General features: G+C 43.4%; 1 protein-coding gene across 1 annotated transcript in view; it reads left to right on the forward strand.

The window, feature by feature from the left end:
- The window catches only part of LOC307247854 (inverted formin-2-like), a 25,650-nt gene extending 2,620 nt beyond the window's left edge, over window positions 1-23,030 (forward strand). Inside the window, exons 2-24 of the mRNA XM_080023973.1 lie at window positions 1,181-1,331; window positions 2,227-2,488; window positions 2,726-2,841; window positions 3,959-4,118; window positions 4,252-4,285; window positions 4,398-4,539; window positions 4,907-5,039; window positions 5,336-5,470; window positions 5,520-6,155; window positions 6,360-6,499; window positions 7,337-7,398; window positions 7,534-7,636; window positions 9,444-9,529; window positions 12,211-12,311; window positions 17,268-17,338; window positions 17,596-17,703; window positions 17,800-17,870; window positions 18,243-18,366; window positions 18,515-18,679; window positions 18,765-18,867; window positions 18,950-19,102; window positions 21,404-22,141; window positions 22,700-23,030. Of these exons, the coding sequence (XP_079880099.1) occupies window positions 1,203-1,331; window positions 2,227-2,488; window positions 2,726-2,841; window positions 3,959-4,118; window positions 4,252-4,285; window positions 4,398-4,539; window positions 4,907-5,039; window positions 5,336-5,470; window positions 5,520-6,155; window positions 6,360-6,499; window positions 7,337-7,398; window positions 7,534-7,636; window positions 9,444-9,529; window positions 12,211-12,311; window positions 17,268-17,338; window positions 17,596-17,703; window positions 17,800-17,870; window positions 18,243-18,366; window positions 18,515-18,679; window positions 18,765-18,867; window positions 18,950-19,102; window positions 21,404-22,141; window positions 22,700-22,755 (3,828 nt within the window). The 5' untranslated portion in view covers window positions 1,181-1,202 and the 3' untranslated portion in view covers window positions 22,756-23,030. The remainder of the gene's footprint in view (window positions 1-1,180; window positions 1,332-2,226; window positions 2,489-2,725; window positions 2,842-3,958; window positions 4,119-4,251; window positions 4,286-4,397; window positions 4,540-4,906; window positions 5,040-5,335; window positions 5,471-5,519; window positions 6,156-6,359; window positions 6,500-7,336; window positions 7,399-7,533; window positions 7,637-9,443; window positions 9,530-12,210; window positions 12,312-17,267; window positions 17,339-17,595; window positions 17,704-17,799; window positions 17,871-18,242; window positions 18,367-18,514; window positions 18,680-18,764; window positions 18,868-18,949; window positions 19,103-21,403; window positions 22,142-22,699) is intronic.
- The last annotated feature ends 435 nt before the right edge of the window (window positions 23,031-23,465 follow it).

Genomic DNA, 23,465 nt, shown 5'->3' on the forward strand with positions numbered 1-23,465 from the left:
CCACCTCTCAGGGTGGTTACTAGGCAGAATGACACGCAGCGTTCAAGTCACCTCGGAGGATCGTAGGTTTCCTTTTGGTTCGCCGTGACGAGCGTAAACAACAGCAATAAACCTGGAGACGTGGATTCAGAGTTATACCGCGGAATAACTGTTCGTCCATGTCCCCGGGTTTATAACAGGAACCTGAAACGACTGTGAAAGATGTCAGTTTCCACCCACTCTGTGTTAACGCTCCGTCCAGTGGCTCATTCCTGGGCGAACGGTCAGAACTCCGAGTTTTGTAAGGAAATGCAACGCAGCACGAGTATTAATTTGACCTTTGCAGGTTATTGAAATACCCAGTGGGGATTAAGCTTAAACTGAGAATTTGGGTTGAAATGGTGTTTGACCTTACTCTCTAACTAACCACTGCAATAGTAATATATTCATGTTAATACAATCATAATAATAATTACATTACATTACATTGATCAGACGCTTTTATCCAAAGCCACTTACAATTATTCATACACTGACAGACGCAGCCATCAGGAGCAATTAGGGGTTAAGTGTCTTGTTCAAGGACACTACAGCATGCTAGCAGGAGGAGCCTGGGATCCAACCAGCAACCTTTAGATGACTAGACCACCAGCTCTACCTCCTGAGCTACCATCCCCCCTATAGGAATAATGATAATATCACTTTTATCCAAATCGTTTGAATTCACGTAATGTTTCCATTATTGTCTGAACTACAAACCAGTGAAATAAAGTCTCTGAAAACACTTTTTATTACATTCTATAGATGTCAGTTTACCCAGAAATATTCAGTTAATATTATAATATACCAATATTTTATAATATTAATTAAGTAGTATTATAATAAATAATATATAGAAATATTCATTAAATATGAATCTACACATCTTTGTATTGATTCAGGATCAGTTTTCATATTTCAGTCACATTAAGTATCTTTATCTTTGAAGGATTCGATGCCGACCTGTTTGTGTCTTTAAGAAGAAGTAAGAATCTTATCCATCCCATAGTAAGTCCAGGTGTCCAGCAGCACCGGCTCGGGCGGGGCTCTGGGCGTGAACCCCGCAGGGATAATCTGCCGCGTTCCGCCTCACCACCCTGTCTGCGCCGCGCTCACCGTCTCACCCTCTCCCTCCGTCCGTCTCACCCTCTCTGTCCCCCAGCTCGCCACGCCTCCCGGTCGCCATGGCAGCCAGGGCCAAGTGGGGGACCGTGAAGGAGCATGTGACCAGCAGCCCCGGTCGAGACGGCGAAGCTCAGCTGGAGGCCAACCTGGAGAACGCCGACGCCGAGCTCTGCATCCGCCTGCTGCAGGTAGCACCAGCACCACCTGCAGGGGGGGCGCGGGTGGGGGCGCATTTTGAGCGGAGTCATTTGAAATTTGACGTTTTCGCAGGTGATGCCGCAGCAAAGGAAATGGGTCGTTGAAGCTGAAACCGAGGGAAAAATGATCCATTTGTCGTTTTGTTTTGAACGGCTCATCAATCAAATCCAATTGTACTTTGTATTAAATTCAAATGAGGTTCAAGTATAAAATGCAAACGGTGTAAAAGCACTTCCTGTGGCCTCGTTCACGCCGGCGACACTGACGCACGTTGGCGCTGAAAGGTCCCGAAACATAGCTGTTGCCTTGACGACGTCTCTGGGATGTTCACAGTGAATGCAGTTAGAACGCTGCGGGAACTACTTGAGTTTTTAATCCACAGCAAAGTGGAAAAACACCCTAAAAACCCCACCCTGCAGCGCCCCCGTCGGTTGGTGTTGGCTGGGTCCGTGCATGGGCGTGGCAAGATGGCCGACCACGCCCCGTTTAAGATTTCAAGACCTCAAAGCTATTCACTTTTTTTACGCGAAAGCTCACGAAATTTGGTCCAGATATGTAACATCACTAGACTTAAAAAAATGATTTTGCTGCCGTGACCGACGCCCAACAGGAAGTCGGCCATATTGGATTCAAATAGGAGTCACTCTTTGGTCATTTTCATGTTTTGTACTTTCTTGAACAACTTCAAACTCACCAGTCTCTGCAAGACACCTCCACCTTGAAAACCCTTAAAAGACTGAGGTTCCTCCACACGCTGCTGGCGTGGCAACGAGCTGAATTTCATGTTTGAGCAAAGGCAGCGTTGAGGTGGTGCTGGAGAGCACCACGCAGGAACCACAGCAGCCTCCATGGGATCCGGCCACGACCTCTGACCTCTGACCCTAGGTGCCCACGGTGGTGAACTACACGGGCCTGCGGCGCCGCTTGGAGGCCAGCGACCAGGCGTGGATGGTGCAGTTCCTGGAGCTGCGGGGACTGGACCTGCTGATGGAGGCTCTGGAGCGCGTGTCAGGGCGGGGCGTGGCCCGCCTGGCCGACGCCCTCATGCAGCTCACCTGCGTGGCCTGCGTGCGCGCCGTCATGAACTCCTACACGGGGCTGCACTTCATCCTGGACCACCAGGGTTACATGCGCACCCTCTGCCAGGGTGAGGCTCCGGCACCGCCCCGGTCATCATGCCGGGCGTAGCGGCCATATTGGTCTGTTTGGTGACGTAGACATGTAGTCACAACAATTCACACTCAGGGTTCGAATGACGACGCCCACATTCACTGAGAGACACACACACACAACCAACAGTTTTGGTGTGTGTGTGTGTGTGTGTGTGTGTGTGTGTGTGTGTGTGTGTGTGTGTGTGTGTGTGTGTGTGTGTGTGTGTGTGTAGCTCTGGACACCTCCAACGTCATGGTGAAGATGCAGGTGTTTGAGCTGCTGGCTGCAGTAGCTCTGTTTCACCTGCAGGGGCACGAGCAGGCGGTGGAAGCCCTGGAGCACTACAAGGTACATACAAACACACACACACACACACACATACACACATACAAACACACACACACATACACACATACAAACACACACACACACACATACACATACACACACACATACACACACATACACACACACACACACACACACACATACACACATACAAACACACACACACACACACACACACACACATACACACATACAAACACACACACACATACACACATACAAACACATACACACACACACATACACATACACACACACATACACATACACACATACACACACACACACACACACACATACAGACAAGCATCCTTGATCTTTATGAAACTAATAAACAGAATGTAGAGCAGGGGTCTCAAACGCAGGCCCAGGGGCCACATGCGGCCGGCTACATGGTGAGAATATATTGATTCATCTGGCAATTTGAAAATATATCAATAATTAAAATAAATATAAACATATAAAAATAAAAACATAAGAAATAACACAAAATAAATTAATTAAATATATAAATACATATAAAAATTCAAAACAAACACTAAATAAATAAATAAATACATATAAGAATTTAAAACAAATCAAACAACACAAAATATATAAATAAATAAAATAAATACATATACAATTAAAAAGAAAACAAACAACATAAAATAAATAAATAAAATAGATAAATACATATTAAAATTTAAAACATAACAAACAACACAAAATAAATATATAAATAAATACCTATAAAAGTAAAAAACAAAACAAACTAAACAACACATTCATTGGTATCATTTGAGGTTCGTCGTTCCAGTGAACTCTAGACTTTATCATGTCATCACATGTATTATTATGGGATGTAGGAGTTGACCGCTACCATGGACCATGGATGTCTCTTACAGCACCAACACAAGGTTGGTGTCCATGTAGAGTACTGCAGAGGGAAGGTTCTGAGCCAGACTCCACCAACACCATCACAACAATGTCATCATGTTTAATAATCACAACCATAATGTAACTTGTGATGTCACAGAAACTCCAGATGTTCCTTTTGATCCTTCAGGCTTCATGTTAAGCTCTGCATCTGTATCTCATCTGTGTTCCCTCCCTCCCTCCCTCCCTCTCTCTGCAGGTGGTGAAGAAGCAGCACTACCGCTTCAGTGTGATCCTGAATGAGCTGCAGTGCACGGACAACGTGCACTACATGGTGACGCTGATGGGCGTGGTCAACGTGCTGGTGCTGGGCGTGGACGACCTGAGGACGCGGGACAAGCTGCGCAAGGAGTTCATAGGTTCAACAAGAAATATCATGTGTCTCTTTTAAGTTATTATGTTATTAAACAGTGAAATATCAGTTGTCCTACTGTGTTATTACATACTGTACATACTTAGTTATTATTCCATGTTATTATGTTTGATGTCCAGGACTCCAGCTGCTTGACCTGCTGCCAAAACTCAGGTACAAACACTAGTTTAGTGCAGAGATCCTCCTGGAAACATCTGGACAGACACTGACCTGTCGGTCTGTCTGTCTGTCTGTCTGTCTGTCTGTCTGTCTGTCTGTCTGCCAGGGAGACGGGCGATGTGGATCTGAACATTCAGTGCGAGGCGTTTGAAGACTCCATGACTGAGGATGACGAGGAGATGATGAAGGTGTACGGAGGCATCGACATGAACAGCCACCAGCAGGTCTTCACCTCCCTCTTCACCAAGGTACCCATCCCTCCATCATCCTGTCTGTCCCCCCTCCATCATCCTGTCTGTCCCCCCTCCATCATCCCTCCATCATCCTGTCTGTCCCCCCTCCATCATCCCTCCAACATCCTGTCTGTCCCCCCTCCATCTTCCCTCCATCATCCTGTCTGCCCCCCCTCCATCATCCCTCCATCATCCTGTCTGTCCTTCCTCCATCATCTTGTCTGTCCCTCCTCCATCACCCCTTCATCATCCTGTCTGTCCTTCTTCCATCATTCCTCCATCATCCTGTCACTCCTCCATCACTCCTCCGTCACCCCTCCGTCACCCTGTCTCTCCGTGTAGTGATCTTGTATTAGTGTATTAACACTGTGTGTTGGTGCAGGTGAGCAGCAGCCCCTCCTCCACCCAGCTCCTCTCCATCCTCCAGGCTCTGCTGCTCGTGGCTCCAGACAGAGTTGACGTCTGGGAGGCTCTGGAGAGTCTGACGGACCGAGCGTCCTTATTGGCCCAGGATGGTGAGCCCCGCCCCCAAAACAACCGGATTGGCTGTGTTACACACATCACACGATCACCTGAACCTAAAATATGACCTCATCAACTGTCACCATCATTACATCAAAGTTCATGGAAACTTGTGATTCCTTATCTTTATTTGTCCATTTTATATAAGGTTGTGTCACATTATCCACCTTATGGTAGAGATGGTGTGTGTGTTTATTATGTGTGTGTGTTTATTATGTGTGTGTGTGTGTGTGTGTGTGTGTGTGTGTGTGTGTGTGTGTGTGTGTGTGTGTGTGTGTGCACGCTCCAGCTCACATGCACTCTGCTGAACAAGTGCTGGAGAAGCTCCTCCCCTCCAAGGCGCTCCTGTCCTCCGCCACCAATCACAGGTTCCAGACTAGGGACAGGGAGGTGCAGACTGACCAATCAGACGCCACATCCTCGAGGGAGTCAGCACCTCCTGCCCCGCCCCCACCCCCCTCTCCCTGGTCTAGGAGCTGCACCTCCTCCTCCTCCTCCACCTCCACCTCCCCCTCCCCCTGGTCTAGGAGCTGCACCTCCTCCTCCTCCTCCTCCTCCACCTCCACCTCCCCCTCTCCCTGGTCTAGGAGCTGCACCTCCTCCTCCACCTCCACCTCCCCCTCCCCCTGGTCTAGGAGCTGCACCTCCTCCTCCTCCTCCACCTCCACCTCCCCCTCTCCCTGGTCTAGGAGCTGCACCTCCTCGTCTCCCTGGTCCAGGAGTTCCTCCTCCTCCACCTCCCCCACCCCCCGGTCCAGGAGTTCCACCCCCACCTCCCCCACTTCCTGGCCAAGGAGTTCCACCGCCACGTCCACTGCCCCCACCACCCGGTCCAGGAGTTCCACCTCCACCTCCCCCACTTCCTGGTCTAGGAGTTCCTCCCCCACCTCCCCCACTTCCTGGTCAAGGGTTTCCACCTCCACCCCCCCCACTCCCCGGTCTAGGAGTTCCTCCTCCACCTCCGCCCCCGGGAGGAGGTGTGATTGTGGCCCAGGCGGTTCCTGGACTTGGCAGAGCCTTCTCCGCCGCCCCGGTGAGGCCCGGACACTGCCCCACCCTCCGCATGAAGAAGCTCAACTGGCAGAAGCTCCCGTCCAGGGTGGTGTCAGGTCAGTGATTCAAGGTTGTCATGTAGATACTTTGATGGAGGTTCTCCAACCACGCTTCACTCAAATGTCATATCTAACATATCTAATACCAAATATGGTAAAAAAATGAGGCGTGGTCATGGGTTGAGACGTGTGGAACGATGATGATGATGATTCTCCCCCTGATGAAGACTCCTCATCTCCTCTTCTTCTCCGTGGACGTAGCCAGTCGCTCCATGTGGACGTCGGCCTCCGTGGATCCGGTGGAGCCCGACTACGTCACCATAGAGAAGCTGTTCTCTCTGCCCCTGCTGGACCACGCCCCCACAGGAAGTGGAGCAGCAGCCAAACAGGAACCCAAAGAGGTCAGAACCACACCCAGCACCAAGGAGCCTCTCCTCACAGCCGCTTCCTTACTCCACCTCCACCTCCACCACCCCCCGGTCCAGGAGCTCCTCATAAGGGCTCCTCGCTTCCTTTCTAAGCAGAGATGTCCGGAGTGGAGGAACATTATTATTATTAATAATCTTCTTCTTCTTCTTCTTCTTCTTCTTCTTCTTAATAATATTCTTATTACTAATATTATTATTATTATTCGTACTCATATTATTAGTATTATTATTGTTATTAATATTATTATTCGTAATATTATTACTAATATTATTATTATTATTATTATTAATAATATAATAATAATAATAATAATAATAATAATAATAATAATAATAATATTCTTATTCTTATTAATAATATTATTAATCTTCTTCTTATTATTATTGTTATTATTATTGTTATTATAATTATTGTTGTTATTATTATTATTGTTATTATTATTATTATTATTATTGTTGTTGTTGTTATTATTATTATTGTTATTATTATTATTATTAATAATAATAATAATATAATAATAATAATAATAATAATAATAATAATAATATTCTTATTCTTATTAATAATATTATTAATCTTCTTATTATTATTATTGTTATTATTATTGTTATTATAATTATTGTTGTTATTATTATTATTGTTATTATTATTATTATTATTATTGTTGTTGTTGTTATTATTATTATTGTTATTATTATTATTATTATTATTATTATTATTGTTGTTATTATTATTATTATTATTGTTATTATTATTATTATTATTATTATTATTATTAATAAAGTGTTTTATCTTCCTCTTCAACACAGATTTCCTTCATTGATCCAAAGAAAAATCTGAACCTCAACATCTTCCTGAAGCAGTTCAGATGGTGCTGACACACACACACACACACACACACCAGGAAGAGTTCCTTAGTAACCAGCATGTAGTGTGTTTCTTTGACCTCCTCCTCCTCCTCCTCCTCCTCCTCCTCCTCCTCCTCCTCCTTCTTCTTCTTCTGCAGCTCCCATCAGGACTTTGTGGTGTTGATCAAGGATGGAGACAGGTCCAGGTTGGACGTAGACGTCCTGAAGCAGCTGCTGAAGCTGCTGCCGGAGAAACATGAGGTGAGAGGGTGGAGTCATGACCTCCACACCATCACACCTCCACACCATCACACCATCACACCTCCACACCTCCACACATCACACATCACACCATCACACCATCACACCTCCACGCTTCCACATCATCACACCGTCACACCTCCACACAATCACACCTCCACACATCACACCATCAGACCATCACAGCGCTGTTTTATTAAGACTGGATGTGAAGAACATTAGGAAATTAATGAAATGTTAAAGATAGAGAAATAAATGTTAAAGGTAGAGAAATAAATGTAAAAGGTAGATAAATAAATGTAAAAGGTAGATAAATAAATGTAAAAGGTAGATAAATAAATGTAAAAGGTAGAGAAATAAATGTAAAAGGTAGATAAATAAAATGTAAAGGTAGATAAATAAATGTTAAAGGTAGATAAATAAAATATTAAAGGTAGATAAATAAATATTAAAGGTAGATAAATAAATGTAAAAGGTAGATAAATAAATGTAAAAGGTAGATAAATAAAATGTAAAAGGTAGATAAATAAATGTAAAAGGTAGATAAATAAAATATTAAAGGTAGATAAATAAATATTAAAGGTAGATAAATAAATGTAAAAGGTAGATAAATAAATGTAAAAGGTAGATAAATAAAATGTAAAAGGTAGATAAATAAATGTAAAAGGTAGATAAATAAAATGTAAAAGGTAGATAAATAAATGTAAAAGGTAGATAAATAAAATGTAAAAGGTAGAGAAATAAAATGTAAAAGGTAGATAAATAAATGTAAAAGGTAGATAAATAAAATGTAAAAGGTAGATAAATAAATGTAAAAGGTAGATAAATAAAATGTAAAAGGTAGATAAATAAAATGTAAAAGGTAGAGAAATAAAATGTAAAAGGTAGATAAATAAATGTAAAAGGTAGATAAATAAAATGTAAAAGGTAGATAAATAAATGTAAAAGGTAGATAAATAAATGTAAAAGGTAGATAAATAAAATGTAAAGGTAGATAAATAAATGTAAAAGGTAGATAAATACATGTAAAAGGTAGAGAAATAAATGTAAAAGGTAGATAAATAAAATGTAAAGGTAGATAAATAAATGTTAAAGGTAGATAAATAAAATATTAAAGGTAGATAAATAAATATTAAAGGTAGATAAATAAATGTAAAAGGTAGATAAATAAAATATTAAAGGTAGATAAATAAATATTAAAGGTAGATAAATAAATGTAAAAGGTAGATAAATAAAATATTAAAGGTAGATAAATAAATATTAAAGGTAGATAAATAAATGTAAAAGGTAGATAAATAAAATATTAAAGGTAGATAAATAAATATTAAAGGTAGATAAATAAAATATTAAAGGTAGATAAATAAATATTAAAGGTAGATAAATAAATATTAAAGGTAGATAAATAAAATATTAAAGGTAGATAAATAAATATTAAAGGTAGATAAATAAATGTAAAAGGTAGATAAATAAAATATTAAAGGTAGATAAATAAATATTAAAGGTAGATAAATAAATGTAAAAGGTAGAGAAATAAAATATTAAAGGTAGATAAATAAATATTAAAGGTAGATAAATAAATGTAAAAGGTAGATAAATAAAATATTAAAGGTAGATAAATAAATATTAAAGGTAGATAAATAAATGTAAAAGGTAGATAAATAAAATATTAAAGGTAGATAAATAAATATTAAAGGTAGATAAATAAATGTAAAAGGTAGAGAAATACCCTTTAATGGAGGCTCCAGACTGGATGTACCTTATAGCAGATGGAGGCAGAATAAAGGTGGTGCTGCTCCGTCTCCACCAGGTGGAGAACCTCAGGTCGTACCAGGGAGAAACAGAGAAACTGGCTGGAGTGGACCGCTTCTACCTGCTGCTGCTGGAGCTTCCCTGGTACGTCCTCTGGTACTACTGCTACTACTGCTCCTGCTTCTACGTCCTCTAATACTACCAGTACTACTGCTACTACTGCTACTACTTCTACGTCTTCTGGTACTACTGCTACGATTGCTACTACTGGTACGTCCTCTGGTACTACTGCTACTACTGCTACGACTGCTACTACTGGTACGTCTTCTGGTACTACTGCTACGACTTCTATGTCTTCTGGTACTACTGCTACTACTGCTACGACTGCTATTACTGGTACGTCCTCTGGTACTACTGGTACTACTGCTACTACTGCTACGACTGCTACTACTGGTACGTCCTCTGGTACTACTGCTACTACTGCTACTACTGCTACTACTGGTACGTCTTCTGGTACTACTGCTACGACTTCTATGTCTTCTGGTACTACTGCTACTACTGCTACGACTGCTATTACTGGTACGTCCTCTGGTACTACTGGTACTACTGCTACTACTGCTACGACTGCTACTACTGGTACGTCCTCTGGTACTACTGCTACTACTGCTACTACTGCTACGACTGCTACTACTGGTGGGTCCTCTGGTACTACTGCTACTACTGCTACTACTGCTACGACTGCTACTACTGGTGGGTCCTCTGGTACTACTGCTACTACTGGTATGTCCTCTGGTACGACTGTTACTACTGCTACTACTGCTACTACTAGTAGTACAGCTACTACTGGTACGTCCTCTGGTACTACTGCTACTACTGCTACTACTGCTACTACTAGTAGTACAGCTACTACTGGTACGTCCTCTGGTACTACTGCTACTACTGCTAATACTGGTACGTCCTCTAGTACTACTGCTACTACTGCTATGACTGCTACTACTGGTACGTCTTCTGGTACTACTGCTACAACTGCTACTACCTCTACGTCTTCTGGTACTACTGCTACTACTGGTGGGTCCTCTGGTACTACTGCTACTACTGGTATGTCCTCTGGTACGACTGCTACTACTGCTACTACTGCTACTACTAGTAGTACAGCTACTACTGGTACGTCCTCTGGTACTACTGCTACTACTGCTAATACTGGTACGTCCTCTAGTACTACTGCTACTACTGCTATGACTGCTACTACTGGTACGTCTTCTGGTACTACTGCTACAACTGCTACTACCTCTACGTCTTCTGGTACTACTGCTACTACTGCTACTGCTACTACTGCTACGACTGCTACTACTGGTATGTCTTCTGGTACTACTGCTACTACTGCTACGACTGCTACTACTGGTACGTCCTCTGGTACTACTGCTATTACTGCTACTACTGCTACGACTGCTACTACTGGTACGTCCTCTGGTACTACGGCTACTACTGCTACGACTGCTACTACTGGTATGTCCTCTGGTACTACTGCTACTACTTGTATGTCCTCTGTTACTACTGCTACTACTGCTACTACTAGTACTACAGCTACTACTGGTACGTCCTCTGGTACTACTGCTACTACTGCTAATACTGGTACGTCCTCTAGTACTACTGCTACTACTGCTACTACTGGTACGTCCTCTGCTACTACTGGTACGTACTCTGGTACTACTGGTATATCCTCTGGTACTACTGGTACGTCCTCTGCTACTACTGGTACTACTGGTACGTCCGTACCAGTAGTACCAGTACAGTGCAGTATAGCACAGTACAGTGCAGTACAGTGCAGTACAGTACAGTACAGTGCAGTATGGTACAGTGCAGTACAGTACAGCAGTACAGTATGGTACAGTACAGTATGGTGCAGTGCAGTATGGTACAGTACAGTATGGTGCAGTACAGTATGGTGCAGTACGGTACAGTATGGTACAGTGCAATACAGTGCAGTATGGTACAGTGCAGTATGGTACAGTAAAGTGCAGTACTGTATGGTACAGTACAGAGCAGTATGGTACAGTACAGTATGGTACAGTGCAGTACAGTGCAGTACAGTATGGTACAGTACAGTATGGTGCAGTACAGTGCAGTATGGTACAGTGCAGTATGGTGCAGTACTGTATGGTACAGTACAGAGCAGTATGGTACAGTGCAGTATGGTACAGTGCAGTACAGTATGGTGCAGTACAGTACAGCAGTGCAGTACGGTACAGTGCAGTACAGTACAGTATGGTACAGCGCAGTGCAGTACAGTACAGCAGTGCAGTATGGTACAGTACAGTATGGTACAGTGAAGTGCAGTACAGTACAGCAGTGCAGTATGGTACAGTACGGTACAGTGCAGTACGGTGCAGTACAGTACAGCAGTGCAGTATGGTACAGTACAGTATGGTACAGTGCAGTACAGTACGGTGCAGTACAGTACAGCAGTGCAGTATGGTACAGTACGGTACAGTGCAGTATGGTACAGTGCAGTGCAGTATGGTACAGTGCAGTACAGTATGGTACAGTACAGTACAGCACAGTGCAGTACAGTGCAGTATGGTACAGTGCAGTACAGTACAGCAGTGCAGTATGGTACAGTACAGTATGGTACAGTACAGCAGTGCAGTATGGTACAGTGCAGTATGGTACAGTGCAGTACGGTACAGTGCAGTATGGTACAGTACAGTGCAGTACTGTATGGTACAGTACAGAGCAGTATGGTACAGTGCAGTACAGAATGGTACAGTGCAGTGCAGTGCAGTATGGTACAGTACAGTGCAGTACAGTACTGTGTATGTGTACAGGTACTCTCTGAGGATACAGTGCATGTTGCTGTGTGAGGAGAGCAGCTGTTTATGGGAGATGATGCAACCAAAAGCTGAGCTGGTCAACAGAGCCTGCCAGAGTCAGTCCCCCATCCTACATGCCAAATACATACATGTGTACTACAAACACTACATGCTTAATGCATACATGTCTACTACATGTCTACTACATGCTAAATACATACATGTCTACTACAAACACTACATGCTAAATGCATACATGTCTACTACATGCTAAATACATACATGTCTACTACAAACACCACATGCTTAATGCATACATGTCTACTACATGCTAAATACATACATGTCTACTACATGCTTACTACATGCTAAATACATACATGTCTACTACATGCTAAATACATACATGTCTACTACAAACACTACATGCTAAATACATACATGTCTACTACAAACACTACATGCCAAATACATACATTTCTACTACAAACACTACATGCCAAATACATACATGTCTACTACAAACACTACATGCTAAATACATACATGTCTACTACAAACACTACATGCTAAATGCATACGTGTCTACTACATGCTAAATACATACATGTCTACTACAAACACCACATGCTTAATGCATACATGTCTACTACATGCTAAATACATACATGTCTACTACATGTTAAATACATACATGTCTACTACAAACACTACATGCTAAATACATACATGTCTACTACAAACACTACATGCTAAATACATACATGTCTACTACAAACACTACATGCTAAATGCATACATGTCTACTACATGCTAAATACATACATGTCTACTACAAACACCACATGCTTAATGCATACATGTCTACTACATGCTTAATACATACATGTCTACTACATGCTTACTACATGCTAAATACATACATGTCTACTACATGCTAAATACATACATGTCTACTACAAACACTACATGCTAAATACATACATGTCTACTACAAACACTACATGCCAAATACATACATGTCTATTACAAACACTACATGCCAAATACATACATGTCTACTACAAACACTACATGCTAAATACATACATGTCTACTACAAACACTACATGCCAAATACATACATGTCTACTACAAACACTACATGCTAAATGCATACATGTCTACTACATGCTAAATACATACATGTCTACTACAAACACTACATGCTAAATACATACATGTCTACTACAAACACTACATGCTAAATGCATACATGTCTACTACAAACACTACATGCTAAATGCATACATGTCTACTACATGCTAATACCACATACATGTCTAATACAAACATATACTATACTACAATGACCACATGATTATATATATATATATATATATATATAGATAGATATATATAATCAGGATATAATTAGTATATATATGTATATATATATAATCAGGATATAATTAGTATATAACCAGGATATAATTTGTGTATAATCAGGATATAATTTGTATATAATCAGGATGTAATTAGTATATATATATATGTAATCAGGCTATAATTAGTATTTAATCAGGATATAATTAGTATATTATCAGGATATAATTAGTATGTATATATAACAGGGGTACTATAAACACTACATGCTAAATACATACATGTCTACTACAAACATATATATGTTTGTAGTAGACAAACATATACTATACTACAATGACCACATGATTTTTATATATATATATATATATATATATATATATATATATATATATATATATATGTATAATCAGGATATAATTAGTATATAATCAGGATATAATTAGTGTATATATATATATATATATATATATATATATATGTATAATCAGGAAATAATTCGTATATAATCAGGATATAATTAGTGTGTATATATATATATATATGTATAATCAGGATATAATTAGTATATATATATATATATATATATATATATATGTATAATCAGGATATAATTACTATATAATCAGGGTATAATTAGTGTATAATCAGGATATATTAGTGTATATTTAGGATATAATTACTATATAATCAGGATATAATTAGTGTATAATCAGGATATAATTAGTGTAAAATCGGGATATATTAGTGTATGATCAGGATATAATTAGTATATAATCAGGATATAATTAGTATGTATATATAACAGGGGTGGGCAAACTTTTGGGCTCAGGGGCCACATTGACTTTTAAGATTTGACAGACGGGCCAGGTCCAGCACAAGATGCATATCAAACATAAAGAAAAGAAAAGCATCACAGTGTTAATACACTGACCTTGTAGTGGAACAGTGTTAATACACTGACCTTGTAGTGGAACAGTGTTAATACACTGACCTTGTAGTGGAACAGTGTTAATACATTGACCTTGTAGTGGAACAGTGTTAATACACTGACCTTGTAGTGGAACAGTGTTAATACACTGACCTTGTAGTGGAACAGTGTTAATACATTGACCTTGTAGTGGAACAGTGTTAATACATTGACCTTGTAGTGGAACAGTGTTAATACATTGACCTTGTAGTGGAACAGTGTTAATACATTGACCTTGTAGTGGAACAGTGTTAATACACTGACCTTGTAGTGGAACAGTGTTAATACACTGACCTTGTAGTGGAACAGTGTTAATACATTGACCTTGTAGTGGAACAGTGTTGTTGATCACCCATTTTTGCCAGTGCAGCGGAGTCTGGTGTTAGTTCTCAGAACAGATGTGCGGTGTTCATCACTCAGCTGGGATCTGTTTGGTGCTTTGTTGGTGTTCATCGCACCAAAAGTCTGTTCACACACATCCGTCGAGCCAAACAACAGGATGTTTGAAATGTGGCTGTGCTTAATGAAGCATAAAACTCATCCAGCTTCAGAGAGCTGAACTTCTCCTTCAAGACGCCGTCACGTTTGAGATCAATCAGTTCCAGTTTCAGGGTCTTGTGAGAAGGGACATGACACCGGCTGAAGTGACTTGTCAATTTTTCCAAAATCAGAGAACCGACGGCAGAATTCTTCCTGCAGGTCATCCAGTGACTTCCTGTATTTCTTCACATGCTGCTGGTCTCTTTCAACGTGGCCAGTTTGGGAAAATGAGCAGATGACTTGTTTGGCATTTGCTTTGAGAGTAAAGCCAGCTTGGTTTTGAAGGCTCTGATGTTTGTATGCATTTCATGCACAAACTGCTCTTTCCCTTGTACATTACATTTAGTCATTGATCAGACGCTTTTATCCAAAGCGACTTACAATTGTTCAAAGACCGACGGACGCAGCCATCAGGAGCAATTAGGGGTTAAGTGTCTTGCTCAAGGACACTACAGCATGCTAGCAGGAGGAGCCTGGGATTGAACCAGCAACCTTTGGATCACTAGACCACCAGCTCTACCTCCTGAGCTACCATCCCCATAGTAGCTTGTAGCTTCACCTTCAGCTCATTCATGTGTCAGTACGTCCACAGCAAAAGCTAAATCAAAAATCCAATCTGTGTCACTCAGCTCAGGAAACTTGTCGGCGTTCTCAAGTAGCTCCAAAAAGGAGATCATCTCCTGTTTGAGCCCCCACACTCGTTGACATACTTTCCCCAAACTTAACCAGCGGACATTAGAATGGTAAAGCAAGTCCCTGTGATCAGCATCAGTTTCTTCAAGAAACTTAATAAACTGACGATGGTGAAGTCCCCTCGCTCCAATAAAGTTAACGGGTTTTACAACTGGCTTCACCACGTGGTCAAGCTGCGATAGGGATTCACACAGTGCTTCCTGGTGAGTTATGCAGTGGAGGAAAATTACCTCTTGCTCAGGGTTGTCCTCTTTCACCCTCCCCTGGATTCTTTTGAGCAGTCCGACGTTTTTTCCCGTCAGATTTGGCGATCCATCTGTGGTAACATTGGCGAGCGTACTCCAAGGCAGCTTGTGCCTCTTGATGGCCGCCGACACACTGTCATACAAGTCCTCTCCCCGTGTTTTCCCTTTTAGGGATTCCACTGCCAAAAACTCCTCCGTTTTCTCAAAATTGTCATTAATCCCTCTGATAAAAATGAAAAGCTGAGCGGTGTCCTTTATGTCATTACTTTCGTCCAGTGCCAAAGAATATCATGTAAATGACTTCGTTTTTTTGTTTAGCTTGCGAGCTAAGTCTTCGTCAATTAGTTTGAGTCGCTGTCCTGCGTGATAAGCTCATTTTTTCAAATTTGTTCTTGCTCTCAGGACACAAGATACCTGCTGTCTCTAGCGTGCACTCTTTGAGAAACTCCCCTCCGGAGAAAGGCTGCTGGCTTTTGCTAATTTGAATGCCAGCAAATAACTTGCCTTCGTGCTTGATTCTTGGATGGCAGTTTGTCGGATAAAGGTGTTTGTCCAACCTCTGAGCGGTAGCCGTCCGTGCGTTGCGTTGATTGGTTGTTAGCGTAATTAGCACGCTTGGTGGAAAAGTGAGGGCTGATGTTGTGTTCCGTTAAAACCGCAATCGTTTGTTGGCAAATAAGATGCAGCCTTTGACCAGACTTAGGTAAAAAAGTATTTAGTTGTCCATTCCTTATTAAACACTCGGCACTCACTGTGGACTTTTCTTTTCTTTGCCCCACTCATTGTTGCAGATGGCTTCAGAGTAGTAGCAGAGTAATAACAGAGAGAAGCTCGGGCTCCGCAAAATCAAGTCACTGCGCCTAATGCGTCACCTGGTGAAACGCCAGGTGTTACAGGTCAAAGTCAAATGAATGCAGTCATAATTATAAATTCTGTACCGGTCTTTGGCGGGCCGGATTAAAAAGACCAACGGGCCGGATGTGGCCCGCGGGCCGTAGTTTGCCCACCCCTGATATTTAATCAGGGTATAATTAGTGTATATAAATATATATATATATAATCGGGATATAATTAGTATATAATCAGGATATAATTAGTATGTATATATAATCAGGATATAATTAGTATGTATGTATATATATATATATATATATATATATATATATATATATATATATATATATATATATATATATATAATCAGGATATAATTCTGGTGGTTGTGGTGATTTTAAAGTTGTTTCCATGTTAAACTTCAGGTCTGAAAGAAAGCACCAGGCTGCCCAGCTTCTGTAAGCTCATCCTGGATGTGGGGAACTTCCTCAACTATGTAAGAACCCTCCATTCATCCATCCATCCATTCATTCATTCATTCTCCATTCATCCAGTCATTCACTCATCCATTCATTCACTTGCCCATTCGTTCATTAATTAATTCATTCATTCATTCATTCATTCATTCATCCATTCATTCATTCATTCATTCATTCATTCATTCATCCATTCATCCATTCATTCATTCATTCATTCATTCATTCATTCGTTCGTTCACTCATCCATCCATCCATTCACTCATTCACCCCTTAGGGCAGTCACACAGGGAATGCAGATGGTTTTAGGATCAGCACCCTGCTGAAGCTGACGGAGACCAAAGCCAACAAGTCCCGCATCACCCTGCTGCACCACATCCTAGAGGTAAATGTACTCTCATACTGTAGTTGTACTACTGTAGTACTAGTACCAATCAGTACTGTAGCACTTCTCCACCTACTGACTGTAGTGTTGTTGTAGGAGGCAGAACAGAACCAGCCAGACCTGCTGAAGCTTCCAGAAGATCTGCAGCTCTGTGACCAGGCGGCTGGGTACAGTAGCATGTCATTATTCATGCTCTTCATCCTCTTCTTCCTCTTCATCCTCTTCATCTTCTTCATCTTTTTCATCCTCTTCATCCTCTTCATCCTCTTCATCTTTTTCATCCTCTTCATCTTCTTCATCTTGTTCATCCTCTTCATCTTCTTCATCCTCTTCATCCTCTTCATCTTTTTCATCCTCTTCATCTTCTTCATCCTCTTCATCCTCTTCATCCTCTTCATCTTCTTCATGCACTTCATCCTCTTCATCCTCTTCATCGTCTTCATCCTCTTCATGCTCTTCATCCTCTTCATCTTGTTCATCTTGTGCGATGGAACCATCTGCTCAGCCTGGAAATGACCCGACGTCTGATCCTGTTTCAGAATAAACCTGGAGTCCGTCCGGGCGGAGGCGGCGTCACTCACCAAACGTCTCAGTGATTCTGAGAAGAAGGTGGAGGCGTCTTCAGCTGAGGACCTGAAGGAGCACCACCTGTCTGCTCTCAAGGCAAGGACCTGTGTTGATATCAAACGGTGTTACTCATGTGCGGTGTTTAGAAGGGTGGTGCTCAGCCGACGGGTCTGCACGGAGCTGGTGTGTGTCTGCGGGTTGCCATGTCTGACCCCTCATCCCCCTCCTGTGGATGTGTTTCCAGGACAGCCTGGCGTCCTGCAGGAGGCTGGACCAGCTGCTGTCCGCCATCGAGGAGAGGAAGCTGGAGCTGGCAGCTTATCTGTGTGAGGAGTCCTCCAACCTGTCGCTGCAGGAGCTCCTCAGCACCGTCAAGACCTTCAGGGCGCTGTTCCTCCAAGCCATCAAGGTCAGCAGCCAATCAGATGTTGTATAACCACACTCAGCAGCCAATCAGATGGTTGGATGCATGATGGATGACTGCTCCTCTTCAGGACAACCAGAGCCGCAGGGAGCAGGCGGTGAAGGCCGAGAGGAGACGCAAACAGCAAGAGGAGGAGGAGAAGAAGCGACCGAAAGGAGAGAACGCAAGGAGAAGTGAGTCCACCCCCACCCCCACCCTCCAGGTGCCTCCTGCAGGAGGTGAACTCTGACCTGAGATCTGCTTCCTCTGCTTCAGTGAGGAAGAGCGTGGCGCTGCAGGACGAAGGCTGCATCATTGACAACCTGCTGGCGGACATCAGGAAGGGCTTGGCACTGAGGAAAACCAGGCCCTGCTTCAGGACCGAGGGCCTGGCTCCTGGGGGCCCCAGGCAGGACTGCAGCCAACAAGGTATTACTACTACTACCTAGCAAAATATATACAGTACACTACTGCCTACCTCTGCTGCCTACCTAGTAAAATATATACAGTACACTACTCCCTACCCAGAAAAAAATATATACAGTACACTACACTGCGTTCTTCTTCTTTGTGCTGCTCCCGTTAAGGGTGGCCACAGTGGATCATCTGCCTCCAACACCTTGTGTTCTGCGCATCTTCCTCCCTGACACCACCTGCATGTCCTCCCTCAGCACCTCCATCAAGCTTCTCTTTGGCTTCCTCTTTTCCTCTTGCCTGGCAGCTCCACCCTCAGCCTCCTCCTCCCAATGTAACTCTCATCTCTCCTCCACACGTGTCCAAACCATCTCAATCTGGCCTCTCTAACTGTTCCACCAAACTGTTCAACCTGAGCTGTCCCTCTAATGTCCTCATTCTTAATCCTGTCCTTGTCCCTCCCACTGAAAACCTCCACATCCTCAACTCTGCCACCTCCACTTCATCCACCTGCCTTTTAGTCGGTGCCACCGCCTCTAAACCGAACAACATGGCTGCTCTCACTACCGTCCTGTACACCTTCCCCTTCACTCTGGCTGGAACCCTTCTGTCACAGATCACTCTGAACACTCTTCTCGACTTGCTCCACCCTGCCTGTACTGTCTTCTCCACCCGCTCCACCCTGCCTGTACTCTCTTCTCCACCCACTCCACCCTGCCTGTACTCTCTTCTTCACCTCTCTCCCGCACTCTCCACTGCTTTGGATGGTCGACCCCAAGTACTTGAACACATCTGCCTTCTCCACCTCCACTCCTTGCATTCTCAGCTTTTCTCCGCCCTCCCTCCCATTCAGGCACATGTATTGTGTCTTACTCCTGCTGACTTTCATTCCTCTTCTCTCTAATGCTGCCTCCACTTCTCCAGGCTCTCCTCCACCTGCTCCCTACTCTTGTTACAGATCACAATGTCATCCGTGAACATCATAGTCCACAGAGACTCCTGCCTGAATTCATCTGTTAACCTGTCCATCACCACTGCAACAAGAAAGGGCTCAGAGCTGATCCTTGATGCAGTCCCACCTCCACTTTGATGCCTTCTTCACACCTACCGCACACCTTACTACTGACTGACTGCCCTCATACATATCCTGTACCACTCTTATGTACTTCTCTGCCACCCCCGACTTCCTCATGCAATACCACACTTCCTTTCTCGGCACCCTATCATACGCTTTCTCTAAATCCACAAAGACGCAGTGGAACTCCCTCCGGCCTTCCATGTACTTTTCCATCGGCATTCTTAAAGCAAACATTGCATCTCTAGTACTTTTTCCTGGCATGAAACCATACTGCTGCTCGCTGATCCCCACCGCTCCTCTTAACCTAGCCTCCACTAGCCTTTCCCATAGCTTCATGCTGTGGCTGATCAACTTTATTCCAATGTAGTTACTACAGCTCTGTACGTCTCCCTTATCCTTGAAGATGGTACCAGTAAACTTCTTCTCCACTCCTCTGGCATCCTCTCCCTTTCCAGGATGTTGTTAAACAGTCTGGTTAGGAACACCACTGCCATCTCACCTAAACATTTCCATGCTTCCCCAGGTATGACATCTGGGCCAACTGTCTTTCCACTCTTCATCTTCTTTAATGCTGTTCTCACCTCATCCTTGCTCATTTGCTGCACTTCTTGATCCACTATCCCCACATCATCCACTCTTCTCTCCCTCTCATTTTCTTCATTCATCAGCTCCTCAAAGTACTCCTCCCACCTTCTCAACACACTCTCCTCACTCGTCAGCACATTCCCATCATTATCCTTCATCACCCTTAACCTGCTGTACATCCTTCCCAGCTTGGGCCCTTTGTCTTGCCAATCGGTACAAGTCCTTTACTCCTTCCTTACTGTCCAACCTCTCATACAACTCGTCCTTTTCGTTTGCCACTTCTCTCTTCGTCTTGCGCCACATCAGCTTGTACTCGTGTCTACTTTCTTCATCTCTCTAACTTTCCCATTTCTTCTTCATCAACCTCTTCTGCTCTATGCTCTCCTGTACTTCCTCATTCCACCACCAAGAGTCCTTGTCTTCCTTCCTCTTCCCGCATGATACACCGAGTACCTTCTTGGCCGTCTCCCTCACCTGGTAAAATATTTACAGTACACTTCTCCCTACCTAGTAAAATATTTACAGTACACTACTCCCTACCTAGTAAAATATATACAGTACACTGTTCCCTACCTAGTAAAATGTATATAGTACACTACTCCCTACGTAGTAAAATGTATATAGTAAACTACATAGTACGTGTGTGTTCTCAGAGCATCCTGCTCGGTTGGAGAGAGTTCTGGCTGTAGACTCCAGCACTGACTCAGGGCAGGAGGAGCAGGCTTCATCTGCTGTGCAGAACCAGCAGGACCAGACTCCAGGACCATCAGAAACTCCAGGACCTCCAGGACCATCAGAACCATCAGGACCTCCAGGACCATCAGGACCTCCAGGACCATCAGAACCATCAGGACCTCCAGGACCATCAGGACCTCTAGGACCATCAGAACTTCCAGGACCATCAGGACCATCAGGACCTCCAGGACCATCAGAACCTCCAGGACCATCAGGACCATCAGGACCTCTAGGACTATCAGGACCTTCAGATTCTGCAGGAACCCTAGGTCCAGCAGAACCAGCAGGAAGTCCGGGATCGGCCGAACCCAAACGATCAGCAGAACTTCCAGAATCTCCAGAAGCAGGTTCTGCTTCACCCACGGATCAGCCACAGGAGTGGGAAACCTCAGCAGACATAATCAGCCTGTCGGCGTGCCAGGTGCTCCTCCACCCCACCACCCCATGCTCTTCTCCACCCTCTCAGGCCATGGACAGAGAGCCCGCGGGACCGGGCTCGGGCCCCAGCACCCTGCAGGGACCGGGAGGGTGGCGGGTTGGAGCTGAAAGCCAGCAGCCCGGGGGGGCAGCACCAGAACCAACTGGCAGTGATGTGGAAGACGAACCGGACTCCACCCCACACACAGGAAGGAAGAACTCCACCCTCCTGTGTGCAGGTACCGTGTGGTTGTTCATGACACTGACATGACACTGCATCACATGACGTTGAATCGTGTTCCCATCCCAGGCCTCGTTCAAATGTCAAGGATTTAATGATGAAAACGTTCAAGGCTTAAAGAACGTTCTGTTTTGTTTCCATATTTTATTTCAAACTATTTCTTTGCAGTTGCCTCGGTGCATCCAGAGCGTGACGTTGGCCACAGCAGGTTGTCAGTAAGAAACCAGGCAACTTCCTATTTCTAGTCTCGCGTCCTGTGTTGGCGCAGATGAAGCCAAAAGAGCTTGTTCGCAAAGAGTCGATAAAAGTTTAAAAATTTGATAAAACCAAGTTGTCATGATGGAACCAACATTTTAACAAGGCCTGGGTTACAACTTGGACAACATATCCTGAAATCCCAGAGGAAGCGCTTGTTTCCAAATGGAAACGTACCGCTAGCATGTCCATTTCAATTCAATACCATTGAAATATTATTGCTCAGCATGGGAAACACTGGTAACGTTGACAAAACAAGTGGAAAACAGGTTTTGCATGTCTTCATCTCATCCACCTGCAGATTTTGGCAAGGACTCCAAACACAATAAAGCTAAGAAAGGATGTTTGGTGCAGTAAGGTGCAGCTGGGCTGATATTTGAGTGTGACCCACTTCCTGTCTGATGCTTTTTCCTGTCTGACACACTTCCTGGCTGTTGCATTTCCTGTCTGACTCTCTTCCTGGCTGTTACACTTCCTGTCTGTTGCACTTCCTGTCTGACACACTTCCTGGCTGTTGCACTTCCTATCTGACACACTTCCTGTGTGATGCGCCTCCTATCTGACACACTTCCTGTGTGATGCACTTCCTGTCCATCCTACAAAGCTGTCCTCCTCCTACTGCACTGGTGCTATGATTGGTGCTTTGACCTGCGCTGTGCTCACAGATCTGGATCTGGTCTATAGGGTTAGGACACACACATACACACACCTGTTGATGTTTCTCTGTTTCTCTCTTCAGATCAGTTCTCCATGAAAACCACCTGATCAACCTCCAACTGCCCCAGTACAGACTGTACTGCCCCATTATCCTGCCGCCTCACTCACCCTCTCACCCACTCACTGACTAACTCACTCACCTCCCCCCTCTCTCTCACTCACCCACTCACTCACCTGCTGCTAATTCTCTCTCCAGGTCAGTCCTGCATGAAAAACATGTGATCAACCTCCGAGACTCTACTGCCCCCTTACACACTCTACTGCCCCCTTACACACTCTACTGCCCCCTTACAGACTCTACTGCCCCCTTACACACTCTACTGCCCCCTTACACACTCTACTGCCCCCTT

Source organism: Zeus faber (genome assembly GCF_960531495.2).
Source record: "Zeus faber genome assembly, chromosome: 2".
NCBI lineage: Eukaryota > Metazoa > Chordata > Actinopteri > Zeiformes > Zeidae > Zeus > Zeus faber.